Source organism: Tasmannia lanceolata, unplaced genomic scaffold (genome assembly GCF_043159265.1).
Source record: "Tasmannia lanceolata isolate RefF3 unplaced genomic scaffold, GAP_Taslan_0.1 ptg000044l, whole genome shotgun sequence".
NCBI classification, from domain to species: domain Eukaryota; kingdom Viridiplantae; phylum Streptophyta; class Magnoliopsida; order Canellales; family Winteraceae; genus Tasmannia; species Tasmannia lanceolata.
Window position 1 is genome coordinate 21,368,205 of NW_027518721.1, and position 13,344 is coordinate 21,381,548.

At 36.5% G+C, this 13,344-nt stretch overlaps 1 protein-coding gene across 1 annotated transcript in view; it reads right to left on the reverse strand.

Annotated features, from left to right (window-relative positions):
• The window catches only part of TOC64-III (translocon at the outer membrane of chloroplasts 64-III), a 29,982-nt gene that overhangs the window by 10,239 nt on the left and 6,399 nt on the right, over window positions 1–13,344 (reverse strand). Inside the window, exons 2-7 of the mRNA XM_077373971.1 lie at window positions 10,433–10,585; window positions 10,021–10,145; window positions 8,368–8,493; window positions 3,425–3,607; window positions 3,133–3,277; window positions 958–1,126 (exon numbers count right to left, since the gene is read on the reverse strand). Of these exons, the coding sequence (XP_077230086.1) occupies window positions 958–1,126; window positions 3,133–3,277; window positions 3,425–3,607; window positions 8,368–8,493; window positions 10,021–10,145; window positions 10,433–10,585 (901 nt within the window). The remainder of the gene's footprint in view (window positions 1–957; window positions 1,127–3,132; window positions 3,278–3,424; window positions 3,608–8,367; window positions 8,494–10,020; window positions 10,146–10,432; window positions 10,586–13,344) is intronic.

Genomic DNA, 13,344 nt, shown 5'->3' on the forward strand with positions numbered 1-13,344 from the left:
TGTGCTAGGACTTAACCATACACGGGTAGGGACCATCACCCAGAAAGTTTCTCTGGGGGGGGGGGGGGGGCGATATAAACGGATGTAAATCAGAGTTATTTTAGTTATTTTCTTTATCGTTACTTTTGTGTTGTATTAAAACATACGGAACCTAGATACATTCATAAGCCCAATATATCATGGCTGACAAAACATGACACTGATACTGGTACTGTATACTTCAGGGACAGTTTTGTTTGTAGACTTACCTATCATGACTCAAATACTTGGAACTCTCACTGTGTTGTTAATTATCATGCTACTTGTTTCTTAGTGTTGCATATTTGTAATTAAAATTTTAGGTATGCAAGTCTTGTATTGTAAATCAGGGTTATTTTGGTTGTTTTCTTCATAGTTACTTTTTGTAATTAAAATCAAGGTTTTAAATTTCAATTGAAATCCGAAATTCCGGGTTCCGGTCGATAAGTAAAGCGAAATCGATTAAACCCGAAACTGTAGTTTATTTCGGCCGAAATTTTGAAATTTCGGTGGAAATTTCATTTATCCCGAAATTTCATCCCAAATTTAAGGGATTTCACCCAAAAATCTGGATTTTTTTATTATTATTTAATATTATCCCGAAATTTCTGAAATTTCGATCGAAATAAATTAGGAGAGAAGATAGACGTTGAATTAGATTTCGGCGGATTTCGGCCGAAATTTCGGTTTTGGTGAGGACCGAAATGCATTCCGAAACCGAAATTTGAAACCTTGATTAAAATTACATGCAAATTAAACATCATCAATCCAAAAGTTAATGGAAAAAAAATAAAGCAAAAATTTATCAAAATATAATAACAGAAGCATGCCATGTATAAAAATATAATTTGCCAAAAAGTTCAAAATCCAAGCCATACCAAACCAATCTGTAAGAAGATATATGCAAGTGTTCTACACAAATTGTTGATGATCTGTTACCTTCAAAAGAGCATTAAGAGCCGAGCGTGTTTCACCCCTTGCTGATTGGCAGTAGTCGAGATTTACATCCCCAGGCTCTAGTGTTGCACGTATCTCAGCTGATATAACAGGATCCAGAACAGGCTTGGCAGAGTTGATCCAATCCTCATGAGAAGTTTTGAACTCATGCCTATATTTATGAGGCACACAACAAGGACCCAATGCATGAGTCAACCAGTAAAATATCAGATGGATTGGAAATTTTAGCATTTTCTCCTTATCCAACAGCCATTTAAGCTATTGCAAAGAGAAAATATAATTATAATGGTACAATGAAATTGGAAAACTAGATCTGTTTTCATAATACAAAAGAACAAATAGCAGAATGATGGAGACCATCCTAGGCCCCATATTTAAGTGTCTTATGTTATAGAAGGGGTGTCAATGTCAATGTGGGGGCGCATTAAAGTACTTCTGGTATGCCCTTGTCAAAAATTACTTAATATAGTAAGTTTGTATTTAATAAAATAGTAAGTTCAGCTTTACTAACTTAAAATAGTAGAGTTGGTTTGCTAGAAATAGTACGATCGGGTTGACTAAAAATAGTAAGTTTTCATTCTAGTTTGTAGAGATTTTCTAGCTAAGTTATAACTAGAAGTTCTAATTTGTTTAGATTTGGTGGGTTCTATTAGAATTAGTGGATTAAGTCTTGCCAAGTTAGGTTAGAAGTCCAAGTTTTATTAGAAGTAAGGGAATTATTTTGTATATAAATATAAGGCCTTTGGCCACTTTTGAGGATCCATTACACAACAAAAGGATCAACGAATTGCTCCAAAGCTTGCTTGAACCATAGCACAGGAGAAAACCCCAAGGGGTAATCTCTCTCTATTTCTTTTCTCTGGTCTTTCTCTTTAATTACTTGTTTTATCCTCTTTATTTTTAGTTCTTGATCTCTATATATCGTTTTTCATCACTACATCCCTTAGTCTCGCCAAAAACCTTGCTGCCTGCACCTTCCCAGCATAATACGTTTGCAGCCTTCTAAACCCACCCTAAACCTAGTAGAAATATTTTTCAAATCTAATCACATGTTCTAGGATTCAAAACCTTAATTTTCACCCATCCTTTTCATCCCCAACAGCCCTTCCATAGATTCATCCTACATCAACTTGGTATCAGAGCTGCATGCATAATGATTGTTCCGTACCCATCCTACATTATCTTGGCCGCAATTGAAAGGAAAGTAGCATAGGCTGACTTCTTCCACAAAGAATGTCAATGATAACATAAAAATTAATGCGGAAAGTCCAGATATTCCAGGCAATCACAAAAGGCATTTCAATAGGTAACATGCAATTCACCCAGGAAAAATACACAACAAAGAATTAAAAGGATGAATTCCAGAGTATCTTATGTGGATTGGGGCTCCTTGCTTCCTCTATCCAACTCACGGCAGAGAAGAAAATTGAGTTTGGATGGTGAGCGGGAGAGAGAGAGAGAGATGTGTGTGTGTGTGAAGACGAAACAGAATCTTTGAATATTCACATAAGCAACCGGATTGAATGAAAGGCAATTTGGTCTAAAAAACAGTGGTAATCTTGAAGGATAGCTGAAGATGACAGAAGGGAAAGGAAAGAGCACTTCTATCACTGTTTTGCCACCTGAAGAGAGTATTTCATGTCCAACATTATGTCGTCTCAGAAGTTATCCAAGTCATATATGTCTTGGAACAAAGAACCACATCTGTAAGTAGTTGGGTAGTTTCCAACAAATCGGCAGTCAACAAAAATCTCTTGCAACTTTTACCTTGCCAGTTTTGCAACATTTTCTAAGGTTTATCGCACCAAACTCTAGGTAAGTTATAGGTCAAGTTCAAGTTGTTGAACATTAAAATGCATGCAACCTCAAACCCATCCCCTCACATTCCAACCTCCATGGCACCAGAATATGAGGAATGATGACCCTTGAATGAGGATGGATTTTGTAACATCAACAAGAAGTATTATGTAACAGATTATGCATTTTTTTTTTGAATGGTTGTAACAGATTATAGGTCAAGTTGTTGTAACAGATTATACAAGTTAAAGAAGAAAAGAATAAGGAATCCAAAAGAAATGCCATGAGCAAACAAAAAGTTCAAATAGCCATGGCATACAAAAAATTCTAAATTTCAAAACGACAAGAAAGCCAACTCACCTTTGAATCAACTGCATAGCATATGCTAGTGAGCTTATGGAAGATAATTTCAGTTCACCATTCCTGTTCTTGTTATGAAAATGTTTCAAGCTTGGAACTTTAGAAGCCAAATAGTCACCAAGTTTTGCATGGTTCAAAACTTGTCCTATAGAAGTGGTGATTGTAAAAAAAAATAGATAATTCAACATACAGAATACCAACAAAAAAAGAGTGGAAAATTCTATGAAGGGTGCAACCAATTTCAATTTCGATAGTAATCAAGAGAAAATGGAAGTTGACAAACAGAACATACTTCCAAAAAGCTTCTCTGTGGATTTAATCACCACCTGAGCAATGCGGCTCACAGGAATCTTTAGCAGTTGAAAACAGTCATCAGCTATTATAATATGCCTAGGTAGGCGTGAATCGGCATAGGGAAGTTGCAGTAGCACATGACCCACACGACGCAAGATACTAGGATCCTTCGCAAACCATCCTGCTTGTGAAAATTTGAAACATCAATGGTTGTGTTTTCTCTTCTGATTTCTCAACAATTTTACCACCATTAAAATGAGAGAGAGAGAGAGAGAGAGAGAGAGAGAGAGAGCAAAGAAATTGTAACTTTAAACGAAATAGACTAACATCAAATAAACTTCTTTGGCACAAATTACATAAAATTCTGTATAATGTGAATGCAGAATTGAGTGACCATACTACCAAATTCCAAGATAGCGCAAGATTTAACTTACGGCAATCAAACTATAAATTCAACAAATGCTCCATTTGATATGGATGGAATGATACAAACTGGCGCTTTAGATCAAAATTATGCTATGGTTCTTTTGGATTTTTTTTTCTTCCCCATTTAAGCCTCAAATTCAAAATGGTAGAATGAAACATCTACGCATTTTAAGTGCCTCAGACACAGAACATGTGTGTGGATCTACACAAGTAGCATAAATATGGAGATGCACGGTTAACAGTCTTCTCTTCCACAGATCATTCACAAGTAGCATATATATATATATATATGAGAAAACGGTTCCTACACATATGTGTAGAGAGTTCTCTACACACTAGCTTAAAATACAGTGGGGGCCCACATTGTTTGGGTGATCCAAGCCATCCATTTTAAAGGCCCTCACATAGATAGGATGTCTACAAAAAATCAGATCCATAGGATCATCCCAACCCTACGATTTGTGGAGGTAAAATGGATGTCTCTAAACCTTCACAAATTAGTTCATTTTTTGCCTCCAAAGTTCGAATGGTTAGGATGATCCTATGGATCTGATTTTTTGTGGACACCCTATCTATGAGAGGGCCTTAAAAATGAATGGTTTGGATCACCCAAATAATGTGGCCCCCACTGTATTTTAAGCTAGTGTGTAGATAACTTATCTACACATGTGTGTAGGAACCGTTTTCTCTCTCTCTCTCTCTCTCTCTCTCTCTCTCTCTCTCTCTCTCTCTCTCTCTCTCTCTCTCTATATATATATATATATATATATATATATATATATATATATATATATATTGGGCATAGGACATCTTGTCCCTATTTTAACTGTTAATGAAATCGTCATTTTTCAAACATTATATATATATATATATACACATGAGTTTTTATATGGTATAAGGCCTTACAACTATACTGTAGGGGGGCCACCCTTGATATTTGATCCAACAGCAGCTTCTCAAAATCTTCTCTTCCACAGATCATACACATGTAGGTCTTTACATTCTTGTTATATATATATATATATATATATATATATGAGTTTTTATATGGTATAAGGCCTTACAACCTATGAAGCACGGGTAAGGGTACGGCACGACACGAGTACGTGGGTACTTGATTTTCCAAAAAAACCGGGTGCGGGTACGTTCGGGTACGCCAAATATAATAATATTTTTTAATATTTTATTATATATTTATAAAAATTAAAAAATAATAATTGGAGAGCAATCAAATAACAGTAATATCACCAAAATGGGAAGTTCTAATACTACTCTTAATTTCATAAGTGATTAAGTTCCATATTTCATAACATGAGGCATCAATACATCATTCATTAGAAAAAAAGTTTGCCGCCGATGTGTTGACCAGTGCCTGACAAGATGAATAATTTTTAGAGACCAAATTATGAGATTTTTTATACCGGACTTTTGGGATTTAATAATGTTTGGACATGATAGATTTTATAAATTTTTAAAATTTGAAAAATACCCAACCGTTTGGAAATTTAAGATAGTTAAAATTTTGACCCGACCCTTTTTCTTCAGATTTTGTACTAGAACAGGAGAGTTGACTTTTTTTCCTTTTAGATTTGGGTCTTGAAACTATTTTTAATAAATCCAAATGGGGGGTATTCTGTTATTTACATATAAATCTTAAGTAAATGGACAATAAAATAGTAAAGACATTTACTTTACTATTTTACCTGTCTGGATTTACACCACCATACAGGAGAAGCAGGAGGTGTCGGGTACGCACCCGACACGCACCTAGCAACCAAAATTGGGGTTTTTTTAAACAAAAATTGGGGTACGTACCCAGGACGTACCCGGGGCGTACCCGCACCTAATACGTGTCGGGTACGGGAGCCTCGGGAGAGTACATGTGCTTCCTAGCTTACAACTATACGGTAGGGGCGGTAGGGGTGCCACCCTTGATATTTGATCCAAAAGCAGATCACTTTTTGAGAAGCTGCTATTTGATCAAATATCAAGGATGGTACTTCTAACATACCACATTTACGTGTTTATAAGGCCTTTCATCATATAACTTCTCTCTCTCCAACAGCAGATCACTTTTTGAGAAGCTGCTATTTGATCAAATATCAAGGATGGTACTTCTGACGTACCACATTTACATGTTTATAAGGCCTTTCATCATATAACTTCTCTCTCTCTCTCTCTCTCTCTCTCTCTCTCTCTCTCTCTCTCTCTCTCTCTCCCCATATATATATATATACACACGCACACACACATATATACTCCTTGTCAACAACCAAAAAGAAAAAAAAAGGGGATATATACTCCTCTTTGAAAACAAGTGTTAGTTAACAAAAAGAAATGTTGGTAGGTTCAGAGCATCATGACCTCAATCGCAGATCGAAATAGTGTAGCCTCTATTCCATAGAATCCATACACATGACATTAGTATGGCCATATTATTACAGATACAAAAATTCGATGTTACTAAATGATATGCTAACTTGCACTGTATAACTTCTCTACAAAAACAACATAATGTACAGGAAACAAAGAAGGAGCTAACTTGAAATAATCGAAAATACAAGGAGCAGGCAACCCTCTCTCTTGATGCCATGGGCGTCCATCTCTTCCTCTCCACAGGAGCAAGGTGAGCCTCATCTTCTTCTTCTCCTCTCACCTCTCTTTCTTTCTTCTTTCCCTAGTTCCTCGTCTTCTCCTCTCCTTCTTCCTCTTCTCTCCTTACCCTCGCAGTTCTTCTCTCCTCTCGGTCCTTCTCTCTCTCTCTCTCTCTCTCTCTCTCTCTCTCTCGCATCTCTCTTTATTTCTCACTCTCTCTTCCCTCTTGATATCCCACTCCATCTCTTCTTTGATTTCCCTACCTCCCTTACCTCCTTATTTTCTTTCTCCTCCTCCTCCTATCTTCTCGCATTCACTACCTCCTTATGTCATAAGGATACCAATACTTAGCAAAATTGAGGCCTCCAAGATAAGATAGCAAATAACTGAGACTAATATGGCCATTTGACCATATGTCAATTTTCAAATTGTAATAATATTGCAGTGAAAATAACATCTAGCTTCTTTCAGTGTAATAATATAAAGAGTAATGAATTTGAGAAGGCAATAATAAGAAGGGATGTCCACAAATCACAAATAAATGAAAAAGCAACTTACCTCTAAATTTGGGATGAAAAAACATTTTTTAGGGATAACACTACAATAGCTACACATAATTAACAAATGCCATACAGCCATTATGTAGGTGTTCGTTAGGCATGTCAGGATACCAATGACTGATACACAAGTTTTTTTTTTTTTTTGAAATGGTGACTGATACACAAGTTATTTTATTGAAATACTACTAAGTATCTACATAACTATTAAAATCACATAGATTAAACAAACAGTACTATTGAAAACAATGCCTAGGATACCTAAATGGATCTATGCCATTTTTAAAAAAATGGATCTATGCCAGAATCAGGATTTCTATTTTTATAAGATGAAAATATGGATCTGCATCAATTCTGGAGGCTCGCAGTGTGAAAAATAGTAGTGGGTCAAAACGTGGATGTGGGTCAAAACGCGGCTGAAGAAAATCCTAGTCAACTTAGCACGACGCGGTCGAGTACTCAGTTGATGCGGTCATAACTTGGGACAGTCAAAGAAGTTTTTATTGACTTTTGTAGGACTAAATGCAGCGACAGAACGCAAAACGCAGCCAACGTAAAACCGTAAAAGGCAGTCGACTCGGGGGAGTCCACGTGTGTGTGGGTGCGTGGTGGTGGGGGGGGTGGGGGTAAAACTATGGAAAATACAGCAGAATTGGATGTGTGTAGCGGTGAAGTTCAAGTCCAGAAAGCTTTATTTAAATCAAATCCATGGCACAGCTGACAACACGACGTCAAATTTAAGAAAATGGCTACACAAGTGGTGGAGACAGTACTAATAATACTTATCCACTTCTAAACTCTTGCCATAAGATTTTAAGGGCCTGCAGAATTTGAAAACAGTGGTCTTCTGTTGGTTTAAGACAATAGGAAGTCATGGGGTAGGCCTTAGATGACCGCATATATCCTTCAATTCATTCACATCTGTCGTATATCACCACGAACACCCTGATTAGGGTCACTAATAAAGTCAAGAGGAATTTTATATTTAGTTCTCCAGAAATAATAATATCATGTTTCACCAAACAAGATGGCCACATCTTTCTGTAAATAAGAAATAGTATATCTTCTGAGAGACAATCATCAATTATTTAAATGTTGGCATACTATCTGAAGACCGTGAAATAGCAAATATATCTGAAGGCAAGTTTCATATAACATTCTCGAATAATAATCAAGTTTCCATTAACTAGTAAGCTGCATGTTTCTGTGAAAAATAGATACCATATTTTTTTCTGAATAAAAATAGATACCATATCTTCTAAGATATGTTTATTAAATATTTAAAAGCTAGCATTGTATGTGGAGACAGTGAAATGGAAAATACATCTTAGATTCAATTTGATTGCAACCTGTCCAAACATACCAATAGTGTCAAGACTTGGTGAAACAGGAATAACACCAATGCTAGAAACAGCGCCATGAGACGGCCGGAATCCTAAGATACCACAAAATCCAGCAGGTATTCTCACACCACCAGCAGTATCAATACCTGCAATTGACTGTCAGCCATCAAAGATCGAAACAAAAAAAATTATAAAAATGTCCACCGAAATGTTAAGATTTCAACTGAAATCGCCGAAATTGACGAAATTTTAGACATTTCGGTGGAAATTTAATAACAAAAGACATTATTATTATATTTTTACATGATTTCGGCCGAAATTTCGGTTTCGGTGGTAGCCGAAACCGACACTGAAACGTAAAACCTTGGTGAAGGAAGTTATGGAAGTTGGAGCAAAAACACTGTCCAAACAAGGTCGGTGAGTGTGTGCGAGAAGCGGAATCAGGGAATTCCTTAGGGGTGTAGGCACAGGAGTATGGTGGTCCGCATTCTTTATCAAAGAAAAGTTCAAGTTTGGAATTAGGTTTAGGACTGGGAAGGCTGATAAGATTAGGTTCTGGTAGAATCTTTGGTTATGGATTTTATTTTATTTTTGAAAAAGATAAATTTCTTGTGAAAATTTGAGAAAAGAAGATTACAAAGTTACATTAGTGGGCAAGATCCGCCCTACATACACTCTGTTGCCACTCCCTCCTTGGCCAACTTGTCTGCTACCTTGTTTGCTCTTTAAGAAACATGCCTGGACCCCTCGAGGTATCAACCAGACCTCTCATAATGTCTCTTATCAGACTGATATATTGGCCCAATCTACATATTCCTTCCTTATGTCATTTAATCCACGAGATCAAATTTAGGGCGATGATAAATTCGCACCCCTTAACATGAATTAAGGTCAAAAGGCATTAAAAGTCTGCCATATACCCTCCTTTAAAGGGGTGCGAATTATCCTACAGGGGGTGTGAATTTATCATTGCCTTAAACTTATTGTGTCCTCTAGTAATAATTTGCCTTGCAGTTCAGATCTGAAACATCTCATCCTAGCATTGTTAGGTCCAATCGGGCCTAAACAGCATGAGATCACGTCTCCCAATTAGCTAGTATTTTGTAATCTTCATTGCGACCAATCCTTCTGATTTTGCCTCATTGTTAAAGGTCTATTTGTTCATTTCTTTCCAAAACCCCCACCAAATTTCCATGGGGATCATCTTCCAAATTAAACGACCTAAAGTGCTTAGCTTTTTTGCAATACCAGCTTTCCAATAACTGATTTACTAACTTTTGTTTTACCCAGCTGATAACAAACCATCTGAATACTAACACATATAGTTTAAGGGGATTGTGACTCAGTGTTGGTGTTTTTTTTTTCTGAAAGAGCGCCGGGGGACGGGGGGGTGTTATGTGACTCGAAAAATCCTTCTGAATGGAAAGTTTGATTTGAATTGCCTTCTTTTGCTGCTTAATCATCAGCATACACAAATAAGAGAAATATTATCGGTGTGAATATAGGTGATGAACAAAATTGAACAAAAAAATGTTATATTATCAAAAGTGATTAAAGAAGGAAAATATGTATCAAACAATTTTTTACAAAATAAGTGGTAGAATGCGAGCATTTGCGGTAGAAACAAAACCATTTTATTAAAGAAAAAAAAAACTTCATATGTAGAAGCTTACCCAAAGAGAAATCTACTAGTCCAGCGCCAACTGCCACAGCAGATCCACTGGAAGATCCTCCTGGAATTCTTGAAGGAGCTTTCGGATTGGTAGGTGTATCATAATGCTTGTTTTCTCCACTGATACTGAAAATACACATATCCAAATTATAGAGGCAGCAAATACCAATTAGAATTAAATTACTACAGACATAAACTTCTATAGAAAAACATTAGGAAAAAAAACTACGTGTAACAATTACGCCTCCGATTATGCAAAACAAAGGCCAAAAAATTATTAGAAGCCAAAACCAAGGGCAGTCATCCTTCATGGAATGGGCGCTTACCCACAATCCACATAATGTATAAATATAAATATAAATGTAGAGATAAAAAGAAGAAACTCGAAGAGAAGGAATGAGCCAAGTACTCACCTATATGCCATATCATCAATGACAGTTTTTCCAACACAAGTGGCACCCCCTTCTATGATAGTTGTAATTGCCAAAGATGTTCGAGCTGCAGTTTCATGTGTCCTTGCCCAGTCTGGATTGCCAAACCCGGTTATAAATCCTTCTATATCAAATCTGGTAATCAGTAAAACAATAAAGTTTTTCGTTATGGTCAATGGAAAGTCTTTGAAGATTAAAAAAAATTTGCATACCCGCTTACACATTCATTAACTTGAAATACGATAACCATTAAAACAACAAACCCTTTCTCCATTCAAAAAAAAAAACAGCAAAGCCTTTTACTATGGTTGTCAGTCGTCACATGGAAATTCATCCAATAAAATCATCAATGAATTATCTTTTTTTTGAAAGGTGCCGTCAATGAATTATCAAATTTTAATAAATAGGACTACTCAAATTTACATATTAAGGATGGTTGATCAACGGATTCTATCGGTATTTGGAGTAACCCCCTTGATGCAAGCAAAGTTCATGAACAAGTCTATAATTTAGAAAAAGATGATTCAGTAAAAAACTAGGTTGATCGAGATGTGAAAGTATAGACTCTAAGGTGTCTTAAACATCAAGTTTAAGGTCTAAAATATCAAGCTAATGTGAATGGTGGGTCCTACAGAGCTCGGTTGGTCACAAAAATTGGCAGGTTTGATAATTATGATTTATGAAGATTTTTTATTTTTTTTTGAATGGTGATTATATTAATATAAAGGCCGGAGCCCATAAAAAGAACATAAAAGTAATAGATACAACATGAGAATAGAGTAATCAAGGAGGGAGAAATTCAAACAATTGAATGCTATCCCTAATGACTCCATCCTTGGCTAATTTGTCTGCCACACCATTAGCAGATCTTCTTACATGGTATGCCAGGGCACTAGACTCACCAATGATATCTTGAATCTCATCATCAATCCACCTAGCAAATCTCCAAGGAAAGGAATGCATTTTAATGAACCAGCTGATCACATTCTTAGAGTCCCCTTCAATTTCTACTTTAGAGAGATCCATGGATGCTAATAACTTGATACCATGACGAATGATTGTTATTTAATATTCGGGTAAAGTTTAAGTAGGTTTTGGTGGGCCACGTAAAATTTCAAGGGAGATGATGGAAAATTTACAATTGAAAGGAGAAGAGTATCTATAACTATACAAGATACAATGAATAAATGTGATATGGCGTAGTCATGAATGCATGTCACATATTAATAGGAAAACCATGGAAATATGATCAGGATGCAGATAACGGTGGAAAGAAAAAACATACTCTTTTGTAGAAGATGGGGATAAGATCATCTTTATGCCAACGAATGAAGATTTTAAACCTAAATCTTGTACAGATGTGGGCACTGGTCTTTTTTATTTGCAAAAAAAAAAACGTGGAAGTAAAGAATCAAGAATTAAGTATACATTGGATAATAAGGATGATATTCAATCTACATCGATTCTCAACCCTACAATGTGTTTTCTGTTGTCTTCTTCTTCTTCTTCTTTTTGATAAACATAACAAGATAGCCTTATAAAAGGACTCAAAATACTAGTTAGAACGGCAAGTCATTATGCAGGAATTTCTCAATGTATTCTCTCAATAACTATAAAGACCTAGTCCAAGGAAATGATGGAAAACATGAAGATGGGTTTCGAGAAATCAAAGGTGATCATATCTATGAAAGTGATGGAAAAGAAAACAAGAAGGCGAAGTGAATGCAAATGAAAGAATGAAGCTAAACTCAATTTCAAGTGCTAATTTAGAAAATAGTTGTCTTGAAATAGGAATTGATCCTAAATCAAGTAAAATCATTGAAGAAAAGTAATTCAGAGAAGGAAAATCCATCTCGTTAATGAATTTTGATATTTTTGGAAGTCAGATTCAAAGCATTTGAGTCGCAAACACAAAACGGACAAGAAAGTTAATTTTATATTATTAGATGGCAAAGTAAAGCTTGAAGGGAAATTCAAGATATGTCTCTCCTTAACCCTTCAACTTATTTGGGGAGGGAGGGGGGTCCAACTGCAGTTGGAGGCCTTCTTAGAAATGAGATTTGATCGGTCAGATGGGCCTTTTAGGGCACATTGGGTTCAAGGATTCTAATGGGGCGCAAGTGAGGGTGATTCTACAGGGCATCGAGATCACAGCTAGAAGAGACTTGATCGTCTTATTGCGGAGGGAGATTCCCTTATGCCCTGTTTGGTTGCTCATTTCGGGGAGCTCATTGGAAGATGATCTTCAGAAGATCTCCCCAAAGCATGTTTGGTAGCCCAAACTCCCTTTGACGACCAGACATGTTCCAGACATCATTATTAGCTTTTTTCCTGCGTGGCCCCCACATGGTGGCAATGTTCCCATCTTTCACTATTTTGGTGGAATTTTGGTGGGAGATTCGGATAAGATTCTTGTCTTATTCTCTTTTCTTTCTTTCTCTCTCTTCCCTCTCTCTCTTCCACCCTCTATTTTGGTAATGACACCCCACTTCTTCTGATGATCTTCCCGCGCAACCAAAGACTACTTACCACTCTTATTCTAATCTCCTCCTCTTCTTCCAACCACTATTCTTCTAATCTCCTCCCCGTCTTCCATGCTTGTATAATTCCGTTTAACTTCTCCTCCTAATCTCCCAGCCAACTTCAAGCAACCAAACAGAGCATTAATGTCATCCGGTGGTTGGATAGAAGATCCAATGTAGATCTAACTTTCTATTAACTCGTGGGAGTCAACCACATCCGTAGAGATTTGCAGAGATGAGTGCTGAGAACCTTCACTGCATGGATGGTCACCCAATTTGATTTCAGCACGTCAGAAGACCGTCTAATGGCGAGGTGGGCAGCCTTGCCAGATCAAGAGAGCTTTCCTTATTTCTGGTGTAGTTGGTTTTTTC